The sequence below is a fragment of the Ostrea edulis genome, chromosome 3, assembly GCF_947568905.1.
Source record: "Ostrea edulis chromosome 3, xbOstEdul1.1, whole genome shotgun sequence".
Classification (NCBI taxonomy): Eukaryota; Metazoa; Mollusca; class Bivalvia; order Ostreida; family Ostreidae; genus Ostrea; species Ostrea edulis.
In genome coordinates, this window is record NC_079166.1 from 10,945,271 (window position 1) to 10,960,403 (window position 15,133).

Sequence of the window (15,133 nt, forward strand, 5' to 3'; positions counted from 1 at the left end):
TGAAAAGCTAGTAACAAATGAAACTAATGAAGGAATTGGTTTTCAGAATGAAAATAAAATACTACTATAAAGTAATAAATAGATTCACCGGTGACAAACTGGTTTTTGGTGATTAATTTTCGCGACCAAGGACAAACTTAAACAAGTACGAGAGACATTAAAGGACTAGATCATGGCGAGAAATATTCGCGAGGATCCGTGAAAATTTCTCACACGCGAATGAAAGTTGGTTTTATAGTATACAGAAACTTTCTTATTTAATTAAGGTGCATGTGAGCGTTTAATTTTTCATTTTTGTTGTGTGTGCTTGGGGGGGGGGGGGGGGGGGGGGGGGGGGGGGGGAGGAGGGGGAAGGCGAACGAGATCAAATACGGGTAGAAGACGTAAATCTGGGTGACTGAAAACATACCATCTTATCAATCAACAAACTGACAACCGCGATCGCTGCACCTCTCTCTCTAAATGATGGATACATGTTACTTAATATTCTTAATCATGTATGCAGTGCGGACCTGATGCATAGGTAATCACCTGCCTAAAGTTGTGTTCTGCTTGGGGGGTAGTCGACACACCTAATGAAGATTCGCACTGGAATTTCTACATACTGGATTCATCCCTCGATCGACCGATTTAAAGATAGAGCTACACACACACACATAGAACATCAAAATTTATGTATGTACTTATTCAATCGGGACGTCTTGGAATCAACGTATTTTGCTCATGTGTGGGTCCACTTTGAACACGTCAAGGTTAAGATTCCATACATCCTCTTACAACCTTACGATAACGAGGTTTCCTCTGTAATGTTAATACGCCCATAGAGAGTGGAGGAAAGAGAGGTCACAATAGGGAGTTGGTCGAATATCAAAGTTTTAAATCATTAAGATATATCATATTCATGAAGACGAATATCTTTGGGAAAATATTGAGACAGACCAGACAGCTATAGATCCACACTTTGTAAAATCCTTCGATTTACAGCAATGGTATTTTGTGTGCGTATGGTTGTGGTTTTATATCACTGTACTGTTGCATCGCCATTTCAATTTGATACAAAAATCTTTAACATACATTTCCCCACTACATTTGTGTCCAAACATACCTTCAAACATTGATTAAAGCCCCAATGCGAACTGAACAGCTTCAAATAATTTCGTTTGTTGACGTTGTCATGCTGGGTAGTCTAGCTTTTAAACATTGATCATACGCAGAACATACTCTCGTGTATCCAAATCAATTGAGAGCCGTAAACACCATATTCAGGTAAAAATGGGACATTGTTACATAAGTATGGGAAGTTGGCGATGGAGAAACTGAGATCATCCCGTTTGTCATATTCTTACGAGGCAAAATTTATTTTTTAAAAAGTCTACATGTGTAGAAAAAATCTCTTGCCCTGGCTTTCAACTCGACATTTAGATATATGGACGATGTTTTATCTATTAACGATAATCATTTTCAATCTTACGTCAATTCGATATATCTCAATCGAATTAGAGACACCACTTCATATTAGATATTTTATTGAACATAGATGTAAACGGCAAACTAACAACTCAACTTCATCACAAACGAAATGACTTAAGCTTCACCCTGATTTTTTACCGGCCCAAATTACGTTACAATATTTTAATTATTGACCCTCCTGGGCCCCTATATTCACAAAACATCTTACAACTAAGCTGAAAAAAATTATTCTGTCTGATAATCAAATACCGATCACAAGGTCATAAGTATGTATTCAAGTTTTATAAACCATGGGTGCACTTTACATATTAATTAAGAAAATCTACAAGAAATGAAAAATAAGAAAGAAGATGGGTGAACTTGGCGAACAATAAGCCTATTCATGATTGGGCATCGGTCGCGAATCGGGAGTTAAAATTTCGCATTGATGGTACAGGTAGTTACAATAGCTACAGTGCCGTACTAAAACGTGGTCCAAAATATTTAGAATTCAAAACAAATATATAGATCATACTTCAAAGAATGACATTTAATCAAAATTATCATCAGAATTTGTTTCACAGGCAGCATCATGTATATCAGACATCAAGCGGTTTTTAACACACACATATAATTACACTGATATTGATGCCTGGAGTACCTAATGTACCAAATGACATTACATATATGCTCGCAGCATCCAACAGTATGTTCTCAGCATTTCCATTGACATATTAACTGATGTGAATGAGAAACGTCACATGTTTTGTAGTGTATCAAATGTGGAATCGCGTTTTCTGGATGGTGCAGTATTAATGCTTTGATTTGGATTCAGTTTCCCCCAACAAATGTTTTTGAACAGCATTTACAACCTACTGGTACTAATATACCGAATACGGTAAAGGCAACAGTTCCCGCCTCTATTGGTACAACTCTGAGGCCGGTTTTACAGTTACAGAACGCACATGTGCTGTTAGATTTCCCAGCAAATACAAATGGGACAGAAACATACACTTGATTTGCTTTTGTTTTTGTACTGAACTGTAGTTCACTGTGCCTTTAGACAATCTGCACCAGTTGGTTGCATATTTGGATTTTGTCATGATCTCTTCAAGTAACTTCTTAAGCATTGTTGAAATTGTTCTCTATAACTTTCCTTTAACGTGTCGTTTACATAAACAACATTCATACTTCACAGGAGGCCCCATACTTGTTTACATTTATTTTCACTAGCTGCATGTTGGAATCTATCACTTGTGATCGTCATTAAGACTGCATGCTATAAGTAAAACTTAGCATAAAATGTCAGAGACAAATAATCATGGGAAGTCTATTCATTAATATAAAAAAAAAAAAATAGATATGAAAAATTGGTATTCGAACCACAGATATACAATCTGGGCTTGTCCAAAACTTCAGTGAGACTGCCGCTATACCACCTCGGCTATCCATTCTATGAGGAATTTCCGAATTTCAAGCTATCTAGTCACCCGTCATGGACATAGAAATTTTCTTGATAGTACTACAAAAGTTATATACAAGAATTAAGTTTTTTTCATAGAGTTGGTCAAGTCTCCATACTTTTATTTACAAAACATATTACACCTGAACATGTACTAACATATTTTACTTAGTTCCCAATGGAGACTTGGAAAAGTCGAATTTAATGTTATTTTGTGCGTTTTTCGTGTATAGGTTTTTTAAATGTTCCTTTGAAATGGGCACATCGAAAAAGCATTTTTGGAAACTATGGATTGATTGTTTTAACTAGAATGCAATTTTTTCTTTTTCTGGATAGTTTCAATTTTAACTTTGATGTTTGTCCCTCTGTAAAGTCACCCATCTTCATTACAGTGTTCGTTAATTGTGATCTTAGTCGTAAGATATTTTGTGAATAAGGATCCATATAATTTGTCGGTTTTAATCCGACAGACAAGCGTTAATACCGAGCACTGTTAATGTGACAACAAAGAACAGCTGGATAAAGTTACTAGTAGAATTTGCTCTATGCCATTCCCCAACTAGAAGATCCAATTCGACACAATTCTTATTTTAGAAGTTAACTGCAGTAGTAATGATAAACCTCCTGTACATTTTGTACTTGACCTGGGATGTTTATATCAGTCACCCCTGCATTCCTCTGTACATGGGTATGTATGTGATACAATGTAAATAAAGATGTTATCTAAATAGGAGTTGCTGACCTCGATTCGTAAACGGGAGGTTGTGAGGTCGAGCCCCTCAAGTGCCATGACCGCGTCAAACACTTAAGTACATTTAGTCATTGATCTTAAGACTAATGATCGGCATTCACGAATCTTTCGGGTACTACATTAAAATCGGAGGTCCCTTGTCGCGACAGTTCTTGGCACGTTAGAGATCCTCCACCGTGACGGCCCTGAACATCTAGGTCTAAATTTGTGGTACTTCACCTACAGCTTTTATAGATCACAGTTTTATCTGTTTTAAAAAGAAGTTATTATTTCTGTTGATAATCTGTACACCCATTTACTGTTTATGATTGTAATTAGAATTATTGATATGTTTGGCAGTGATCTAATCTGGCAATAAATTGGAGATTACTTTTAAAGAACGTTGTACATGATTCAACATAAAACCCTGAGAGAGAACTACAGGAGGATGTTACTGAATCCCACCCGATCACGTGGACTCTGTGCAGACGAACTCTGGTGGAAGTTTGGCATTACATGCAGGTGGATGGTTAATATGAATTAAAATCCTGAGCTATATGTACGCGTGGCTGCTCTCGCTCTAGAAACGGCAGCACCGTCAGGTGAACATACATGTATTAATCATTAGTTTATATCGGAGAATATTTTCTTCTGATCTGAGAAAATTGCGCAGGACGTGTTGTACCATCCTAAATGATTTGATTAATTCAACGAGGGACGTAACATCATTACATATGCATGTAAACAGCCCATCGTCAATTCATCAACCGGGTGAATCGCTTCTCTTTACATTGGGTCGTCTTATTTTCATTTGTACAAAAAGTCGCAAAAATGCGAGCTCTACCTATCCAGATAGAAAGTCAAGAGGTACATATATTTCATCTACCGGCCACCAGGAGGCGCTCGATTATATGATGTGAAAGTTTGTGTGTGATTAATATGTTATTATATGTACATGCATATACAAAATAATACAAACATATCTTTTATAATTTTTAATACTAAGTATGAATGATTCTTAACGAAGAATTCTGGTTATTTTTGACTATGGAAACAAGGTTTAAAGTATTGTTTCATTCATTATACTTATCATATGTTCATCCTTTATACTTATCATATGTTCATCCCAGATTACATTTTGCCTAAGGTGTTCGGCATCAAATCCTTATATATTTTCTATATTTTCATAGATATTTGTTTCAAATTTTCAAGAAATTATGTATGTTATCCTTTCTGAGGTAAAATCTAAAATACGTGGTTGTATGAGATAACTCCTTCAGCAAACATTCAGTCCTAAGTCGCACTTTGCATTACACCAAGACATATTTAAACAGAAGGGTCATATTGATTTAACAAGCAACCTCAGGTTGTGCAGATTCAAAATGATGGCCCGGCGGAATCACAATTCGGGAAAAAGGTTTTGTATTTAAATACAAAAGGGAAAATCTTTTTCTTCAGAGCAACGGTGCCATGATTAGTCATATTAATATACAAGTACCCACAGGTAGTGTAGATTCCAATTTGTTCAAATCATGACTCCGGAATGTAAAATATTTTTGAAATACCACTCCTCCTTAATTATGTGCTATTACTACATCATACCTCTCAATTAACAGAACTACGGCGACATATTTCCAAAAATGTCCTCTGACCTCGGCTGGAGACTTGTGTGTATGGGTTATAGTTTTATGTCAATGAAATAAACAAATACCAAAAAAAAAACCGTTTTATACATGGAACATTACGGATCATTATGATACAAGATATGGTTTGGGGTGGGGTGGGGAGAGACAAAGGAAATCCTGCCCATGCCAACATCACTTCCGGTTAACGAGCATCACTTCCGGTTATAAAAGAAGTGTTTTGAAACATACAAACAAAATCTACAAAAAAGGTGTCACTGTCACTGAAGTGAAAAACATATTTTGAAATAAAGTACTGGAAAATTGATACAAAAGGGTAAATAAGTAAAGGTTTCTTTGCCTTGAAATTGCGCAGGACTGAGACATATATATGACGATTTCACAATTTAACGTTCAGGAGAAAAGTGACCGAACGATTCGAGAGAGCGTCCACTGCTTAAACATCATGTAAAATTATTTTTTTGTTTGTTTGTTGTTGTTTGTTTTGGTCTGTTTATGTAAACAATCATTTGTCTGGATAACAATCCCGCATAGCTAAGTGAATTTTTAATTAATTAATTGTATTCAATAATTTGAAAAAGTAAAAAATTGTGTATAAAAGTTAACAAAATATAACTGATGCATATACTTATAATTTTCAAACAATACTTTCATGGTTAAATTAACGAAATAAGTGATTCAGAGTTAAAGATCATGCGTGGAACGATTTTAAAATCTAAATATGTTGTTGCTTTTCTTATATATAATACCACAGGAATCTGAAGTTTTAGTTTTATCAATTAAATCAAAATAAAAATCCGGAAAAAAATATCAAACCCGAAAAAAAAAATACCCACTGTCTTCTATTACAAAACAATTCCGATCATTAACCATAGTAGTTGCCTAGTTGACTTCCGAAACTGAAGTGCGCATGCCTAGCTTGCTTCCGGACCTTCAATGCACGTGTCTGGTTACTAAAATTTAACCCTTCTTTATTAAGCATAGGTTGCTGTGTAGTAGACCAGACATGCGCAGTAGCACCTCTTCCGTTTATAATTGATGACCGAACTAGTTCAATAGATGACGGTTGATAAATTGTTTTCAGGATTGGATATTTTTTTCCGGATTTTGATTTTGATTTAATTGATGAAAGGTGAATATAACGAACAGTGATCAATCTCATAACTCTGATAAAACTTCAGACTTCTGTGATCATACGTAGTGACTTCAGCTATCTATAAACTTTGATGGGAAAAAAACCTTTTGCTTTCACACTTACTTTGAAAATATCAAGGAGCAGAGTGTTTCCATTGAAAAAAAGAGATAACCCAAGGTATTACCCGTGATTCAATATACTATCAATCTTCAAATATCACGAATTAGGAAATTACCTACTCATACCTTTGCAGCGATATTGTTTCTAAATTTCAACTTTTCTATGAGAAATCTTAAGTAACAAGTGTATGCATTATATACATATTTAATTCAGACCCCCATAGATGTCAATCGTAAAGAAATGAGCTACTTATATATACATACACCATGTGAAGGAACGTACCCGTAAATTTCAAGTTTTTCATGAAAACCTTAAGGAAATGCGAGTTTGAATATCATACACACTCGACTTTGTCAGAACTGTTTTATTATATGATTGAATAATTCAAAAGATCGACACTGGCCACTAGAGCCTACGAAACGATACCTGGTCGGCCATCTTTGTATACGGTTAGAGTGCAGCACACAGTAAAACAGTATCAGAGACGCCAAAATGTTTGCATTAGACTAAAAAAAAAGAAACATGACACCTTGTCAGAATGGATAAAAAGTATAAGATATAATTATATTACAATCTCATATTAAAACAGGTGCGTACCATCCACCATTCTGTGTTTAGTAAATCAGAAGTGATGAAAGAGCAGACAAATCTTTGTTTGTAATGCTCATCATTACAACAGTATTATAAACTTAGTTTTAATTCCACATTTGGTAATCAAACTTATACTCCAAGTACCCTTTCCAAAGACGAAATTCTTCACAATCATGTTTCAGTTTTGAACACATTTGTTATCACAGCCAATGGCAAAAACCATTCCTATTCTGGATTCCAAAACTGCATAGTAGTCCTTACGAACAGAGATAATTCATATGTTGATTCAATATATCCCAGTGAACTCGAAATAAAAGACACCACAGGATCGTCCACATCTGCTTAGTCCTGACATATACGTTGACGTTACAAAGGTTTCAAAAATTTCGTTTAAAGTTAACATTTCGAAAATTTTACGGTTGTTATAACGATCTAATTTACCAATTCAACTTGTCATTGAGCTAAATGCTAACGTGTTTCATACCAATTGTTAGACAGGTCTTTACACATTGATTTTGACTACGGATTACTCCGTTTACTTCATGTGACCGGTGGACAGTGGATGTTTACTCCCCCTAGGCACCTGTTTCCACCTCTTGTATGTCCAGGGGTCCGTGTTTGACCTATTCTTAATTTTCAGACATGATTTTTCTCCACTTTTCGGACTGGAAAAAGCAGTTCTCTATATAACGCTTCCGCTTCCAAAAATTTCTAGGTTGTTCAATACATATTTCATCGTTTACGAATCTTATTTTCCGGAATATCCTGTTTTAACTTTGGATTTTACATAGCGGTCAGTATTTCCTCATTGTATTCTTCTTGTTGATTGGTTGAATCATTACGATATCATCCAATAAGCAATTTTGGCGTCTCTGATACTGTTTTAATATTGATTCCTTGAAGGTTCACTGCAATCACTTTCTTTCTTTCCAATCTTACACCCTATAAATCTATTTTTATTTCTTTATATCTGCTCTTTCTTTCTCTTTCTCTCTTAAAAAAATAGAGCTACGATGAAATAGGAAATATTAAGCAAATAATCAATTTGTGCTGACTGTGAATATACTTAGATATGTATTTATTATATGTATACTTGTACTTTTGAAATAAGATATCAATTGTGTGCCTCTTCATAATAATAAATAAATTATTTTAAAAAAACTTACCGGTACTATCACTGGAATTTGTATAAACACAGGCGCTTGTATTATAAATTTCCCAAGCTGTACTATTTGATAACGTTATTATATAGCATAGTTTTCAAAGTTTATGAAACAAACACCTGTGAGTTTAAACCTCAAAATTGGTTTACAGAATTCATTTTCTGAAAAAAATCAAAACAATTTTTTCAGCCGGGGGTATTCTGTCCCCTAAACTCCCTGATCTAGGGGGAGCTGCCCCTAGATACCCCGCTGGGGGAGGACCCCCAGACCCTTTTCTGCTTTTTCTACCTCTGTAGAATCATGTCTTCTTTGTAGGAGTTATGAGATTAATAAACGTGCGTTACCCTCACCTCCAGTAAATGTTCTACCAATCCCCCATCTTCATTCCTCACCAAAATATCAACTGCTGTAAAGAAGAAACATCAGACGTATTGCGCCATAACATATGTAAAACGTGTGGACTCTAAAAAATTCCAATTTTTTTTAAAAAGAAATCACTGAACATTTCCCAAAACGTACGACTTTTTAACACTGTACACGATCATTCCTCACGATAAATTAAAGACCAGACTTTTCGACAGCATTGACAGCTGTTTCTTCAGTAGATTTTGGAACATATCCATGTTATCTGTTCAGTCGTCTATGAATTGCTTTGTTAAACACCACTCTGATTCTACGCACAAATACTATGAAGTTAATATATAGAAGCTGCTGGAATTCCTCATTGACAATATTTCCGTAGTTTATGTTGATAAAGTCTTCCAAAAGTCTGTTAGAATTTCCATGGGCACAAATTGTGCTCCATTATTGACTGAGCTGTTTTGTATTTTTATGAGACAGAATTTATTCTCACGGCGGGTGTGACAGGTCGGCAGGGAATGCTTACTCTTCCTAGGCACCTGGTCCCACCTTTGGTGTGTCCAGGGATCCGTGTCTGTCCAACTCTCTAATTTGCATTGCTTATAAGAGTTACGAGATTGATCACTGTTCGTTATCTTCACATTTGATTCAAAACTTTCTACATGAAAAGAAAAAATCTCTTTCTGTGGCCTTCAACTCGGCATTTACATATCTATTTTGTATTGGTTATAGGAGTTATGAGATTGTTTGTTATCTTCACCTTTCATATATCGACGACGATTTCATTTATAGGCATCCCAGTGAACTCGAAATAAAAGATACCACAGTATTCCATATCTGCTTCATGTTTTGATATAGTAATGAACTTAAATTCCAACAGTAAACTAAGAGCACAGCTTTATGACAAACGAGATGACTTCAGCATCTTCAGCGTCAACTTCCCATATTTGTATAACAATATTTTTTTATTACCTGCATATATTTTTTATGTCTCTCAACTTATTCGATATGTGTGAGCATATTCTGCATATGATCAATTTTAATGAGACAGACTACTTACAAATAAGTTGATTTACATGGGTTTCAACAGGTTCATTTAAAGTCAGCATTTCGCAAAGAGGGTGTTGCACCAAAGCGGGAACTTTCCCTAATCGGAGCTCTGTGCCAGCACTCGTGACGTAGAACTGGCCTTCATCCTTCATCCATATCTATATTTCTATTGCGTATTTGCTATTTAGATATATGTAGGATTCCCCAGTACTAAGGACAAGCCTAATACATTTTATGTGCCAATACATTATACATGTAGTCAAAACATAATTTTTGAAATGGTGAAAATTAAATTGTTTGTCTTTTCTTCTTACTATCAAATACAATGTATACGGTTACATGTTACGAGTGTATCAAATATTTAATATTCTATACTACTACAGTCTAAAAGTTCTTATACTCGTACAGTATGTAGTATTTTTTTTTTTTTTTTACAACCAACAGTTGGCAACTGTAAATGACTCTGACCACAAAACAAAACATGGGAAGTTTAATTGATTAAGTTCAACATAGTTCGAAGTACATGTACCAGTAAAATTTGATTCACCATAGCAATTTGCTACTGGAATACATATCATCTTCCCCACGCAACTGTTTAACGATTATTTACCTTGTTTGGCCTTAAAGTTTTTCTTCCAAAGGTTTGCAAAGTTCACAACGGTTTTTCGTAAAAGGCGCCTTGCCTTTGTCAAAAACTTTCACTCAGAAAAACATCCAAGTTCTCTTTAGCAACATTGACTATTAAAACACAGGTATCGCATGCTGTATTCAGCGTGTTTGTTGCGAGTCCTATTCACAAACTAAACAGTGTCCAGGTTGGAAGGTTATTTTTAAGGGAAAAAAATCTAGATGGAAAACGTGATATGAAAATAAAAACATTGCGTTCGTGAGGGATTCGAACCCGGTCGTTTTAAAAAAGAAAATATCTGTACATATAAAAGTGGACGACCTTGCCTACTGAACCACGCAGTAGACCTTACATTGCTAAGGAAAGTTAACGTACAGGTGAAATTGAAAATAATATCAGTGAAGTCGTTTCGGTTTTTTGAAATTTACAACAACAAAATATGTCCTGGTGAAACAAATTTCAAAGCGACATTTTTTTTAGAGGAAAACTCGAAGAACATGTTCATGCTAAATTTATTTTGTTTCACGGAGGCAGTTTTTCTGAAATTCGGCGATACCCATCCATATAAACGCTAAATATCATATAAATCGCTTATTGTTTAAACTCGAAATAATTTGGCCAATTTTTGTCAATACACGTCTTTTAAACTTATTTTCAAAATTGTTTGAATGAAGACACACGTTCCAATTGGTTTTATCGTATATTTGAATAACTTCATTTTATCTATCTTTCATGCAACACCTTTAGGGAAATTAACATGAGACGTGCAACACCTTCTTTTGATAATTTTCTGACGTTGATATGTGATTTTGTGTATGTATGTATCGCATTTTAAAAAGTTTGATTACCCATCCATTCATATGTTAATTTATTAGTTTTAAATTCTTTTGATTAATTGAAATAAATACACATTTCATACTTTTATCAAATAACAATGCGAGTATGTTAGCTCCTGAGCATTGAGCACAACTACGAAGTATGCTACAACTAAGTATTCACTGGTTCAATACTGATTCCATTGGTGCAAACATATTACACGTCTATTACGGAACCCTATCCAGTTGACAAAATTGTGTCAATTCAAATTTTGAAAGCGTTTTGCAGGGACTATATTTTGTGGAGGGAGGAGCGTTCTAAATCTGCGTGATATTACAGTTTCTGGTTCATCTAATATATCTTCTATTTTTATACTCCTATACCTGTATTTCAATTTTATGATTTATGATATAAGTAGTTGAGACTTGGAACTAGAGCAAATGTTGTAATTTATTAATTTGGTTGATATATTTTTTCGAAATAGAACAACGATTCTTTAAAAAAGTTTAAATTATTTTACTCGAAATTTTGTATAAAAATTCAATATTTTCGCCAATAAATTAAACATTTGGTCTCCAACTCCCACTTTTTTTCAGTTCCATTTTAAATTTTAAGACAAGACCTTGAAAATTATGTGAAATTTTAGAAACTGACATTACTCCTATATATATATCAAATAAAGTCAGGTCGTTTGAAATTCTATTGACATATCTCTATGAATATTGTGTTGTACTCCAAAAATCATATTACTCTATTCACTCTATTTTTTACCTTTTGTTATGCATACCGTTCGTGTACTGACATCTTTGTGTGATAAACATTGGTATATAAAAATACCCTGTTTGTCTAATCGAAATGTAAACGCTAAAGTATAATACATTCAAGTGAAAGGAAAGTGGAAAGAAAAATAAAAGGGCACATTTTAATTACACCCCCCCCCCAAATGTAGATATTCTGCACACCTTAGACGTAATTACTTTCACAAAATAAGTACAAGAAAATAGGCAATCCTACCAACAATGTTAACAGCAGGTATGATTTCGATATGTCACGTGGTAGCAATGTTATCAAACCATTGGCGATTTCCACTTCCTCATGCAAATTGTTTACGCTGTACATGGTGATATTTGATCACGTGCTTTTTCTCTCAGATGTATTTATACCCCTAACGAAAAACCACGAAGCAGTCTGAAATTCGACTCTTCTTGCTTTGACACCGTATTTGACTATTGATTGCTCGGTAACAATGCGCGCTCATCAAATATTCGTTGTTGCCATTGCTATTTGTATGCAGATCCATCTTTCATTTGGTGCTGGGCCCGTATTTAATACTGATTGTAATGATGCAACTGACCCATGTCCCGATGGAGCAACCTGCTCTACAACTCCTCCAACTGGTTGTACCTGTGACGATGAGTTATTTCCAGTAGATTCTGGCGTAACGCTGGAAGGCATCGAACTCGTGATTTGCCATGGTGATTTATCGCTTTTAAATTTTATCTTGAAGGAACACAATGCAAAAAAATCAATCTTAAATAATGACATTCGGATCTTCACCGTCCTTTTCCCCCCTTGATCTATGAGCGATATATAAATGAATTCTTTGGGGGGGGGGGGTGGAATTTTATCTGATAAATTTTATCAAAAGAATCAATCAAGAAAAAGTTTATAAGAACAATCGAATTCTACTTGCAATATTGATTTCAAATGAAGACCTATTGTTATAGTGTACGCTGATTCCTTTCGCTGGGTTTTACTTTTGCCATTCTGAATTACAAATCTGTATTATCAAACTTGTAGCGATCAGAACAAAGTCTTTACATGATATGAAAATAAAACCGTTAATCTTTACTACATTCAAGAAATGTGAAAATAATCAGTATTTCATTTAAAACAATGTACACTATATCAATATATGTAAATCACTTGCGTTTTGTTCCTGATTTGTTACCAAACAATGATAATTCTACATCATTTCAAGGGTTTTTTTTTTTACTTGGTTTTATTTATTTATTTATTTTTGTAAAGCACCACATGGTATTGACTTTCAATTTTTTTATTTTGTTTAGCGCCTTGCAACCCGTCAGATGGCGCTGCTGGTGACTGCAATGGTAAAGGGGCTTGTATACCGTATTATGGAACTTTCATGTGTGACTGCGACGAAGGCTATGAAGGAGATTTCTGCGAAAGTAAGTATAATTGTTGAAACCCTAACATATCTAATCATGCATGATGACTGCCCGGTCAATGGGACATCATCCAGTGAATGCAATATATAAATTACATGCTACTGAACTTATCCGCTGTTGAAATATATATAAATATGCTATCAAATTTCTAGTATACATGTAGGTGAAAGGCAGAATGATAACTAACTTACATTAGTATGGTGAAATTAATATGATAATTTAACTTTGCACTCTTTCTTTGAAAATGACACCCCAATATTATGAATGCAGTACATATATATATATATATCTGTTTAGCCGAAGGTAATCCTTTTCTCGAATGCGATATATTCAATGCAAAAGGGGTTAGATATTCAATACTTTATTAAAATTCCTCTCTATAAATGTAGAGCCTGGTTATCTGACACCTGAAAACCTTTTACAATAAGCAGAATTTTTAGCGAGGATTTAATTTTGGCATTATTAGCGAGAATTATGAGGTTGCTAAAATTTTGATATTGCTATCAATTTGTTCCATATAGGAGGTAATAGCTACCTTTCCTAGAATTATAAGTCGCTAAAATTAGCTCTCGCTAAATGTATATACCCATTTTTATAGAAAAATCACATAATTTGTTTCTCGCTAAAAATTCCCAACAAATTTAATGTAACTACTGATACAAACAGTGATAGTGTAACCTAGTGCTACTGAAATGAGTTTTATATAAATCGCAAGAATTTGCAATCGCAGAAAAAAACTTTAACATTGATAGCATGTTGATAAATATTTTGGTTGATCAATACTTAATGTCATTTCTTTGCTTTCAATCTATAAAATTAAATTTTTTCAGCAATGCTATGACCACCACCAAAGTCAGTTCAAGCGATTCATATTCTCTGATATCTCCTGAATTCAATTTAGACACTCAAACTAATGAAATGCAAGAACTACGGAATTTTCATCGATAGCTTTACAAGATAAAGCATATATATTAGAATAATGCTTTTATTTAAATGATTTTTCTAAAATTGTCATCTTCAAATACAATAAAATACACAGGAAAGACTATTTCAAATTTAAAATCATTATGATATATTAGAAAATATTCTATCATGTCAGATGGCTGTTTATCTATATAACAAATCTACCCTTCTAACTTCGTACTTAGATACAGAAATCCTGTCTCCGTTGAGACTGTCTCCGTCGACAAAATACGTTTCAAAGTGCATGCCCTTTGCATACGCCTCTCTTTTTATTAATTCATACTTGTTTCTGACTTTAAGTGACTACTGAATGAGTACATTGCGACGGAATTCTGCACACTGAAAGGAAATTGTTTTTAGCATGCGTTGTCTGTATAGTATACACAAACTACGTTTAAAAAGACGAATACAGGCAGGAATTGTGAGAACATTCAACATTCAAAGGAAATCCCAATGCACACTTCAAAACTGATATAATACTGTTTATATAATTATTACAGAAAATGAGTTTGTATATATCTCGTCGATTTGATTGCAGCTGAGACGACAACCACCACATCCACAACAACCACCACCACCACCACCACAACTCCCACCACTACCACAACCGTCACCACCACCACCACCAAGAAAAAGACTGGCATACTTGCGTTATTAGCTGCTGGACTCGGTGGTCTTGTTCTGCTGGGTGCCGTTGGGGCTGCAGCTGCGTCATCCTCCGGTTAACCGGTTACGCACCTCCCTGAGCACCTTCTCACACAAATGACACAGATCGCACCTTTTATTTGCTAGTCAATGTGAGGAATGGAGAAAAGAATAAATAATCTGCATCAT

General features: G+C 34.6%; 1 protein-coding gene across 1 annotated transcript; it reads left to right on the plus strand.

Annotated features, from left to right (window-relative positions):
• Positions 1–12,305: 12,305 nt before the first annotated feature.
• LOC130053221 (neurogenic locus notch homolog protein 1-like) lies at positions 12,306–15,133 on the plus strand. Its single transcript, XM_056160005.1, has 3 exons — positions 12,306–12,622; positions 13,217–13,336; positions 14,838–15,133. The coding sequence occupies exons 1-3, from the start codon at positions 12,394–12,396 to the stop codon at positions 15,023–15,025; spliced, it is 537 nt and encodes a 178-aa protein (XP_056015980.1). The 5' UTR covers positions 12,306–12,393; the 3' UTR covers positions 15,026–15,133.

Excerpts from the sequence above, each read along its gene's own strand:
- LOC130053221 (XM_056160005.1), top strand. The coding sequence starts at position 12,394 with ATGCGCGCTCATCAAATATTCGTTGTTGCCATTGCTATTTGTATGCAG. Across the intron at positions 12,623-13,216 it reads CGAACTCGTGATTTGCCATG|CGCCTTGCAACCCGTCAGAT; the intron begins GTGATTTATCGC and ends TATTTTGTTTAG. Across the intron at positions 13,337-14,837 it reads TGAAGGAGATTTCTGCGAAA|CTGAGACGACAACCACCACA; the intron begins GTAAGTATAATT and ends ATTTGATTGCAG.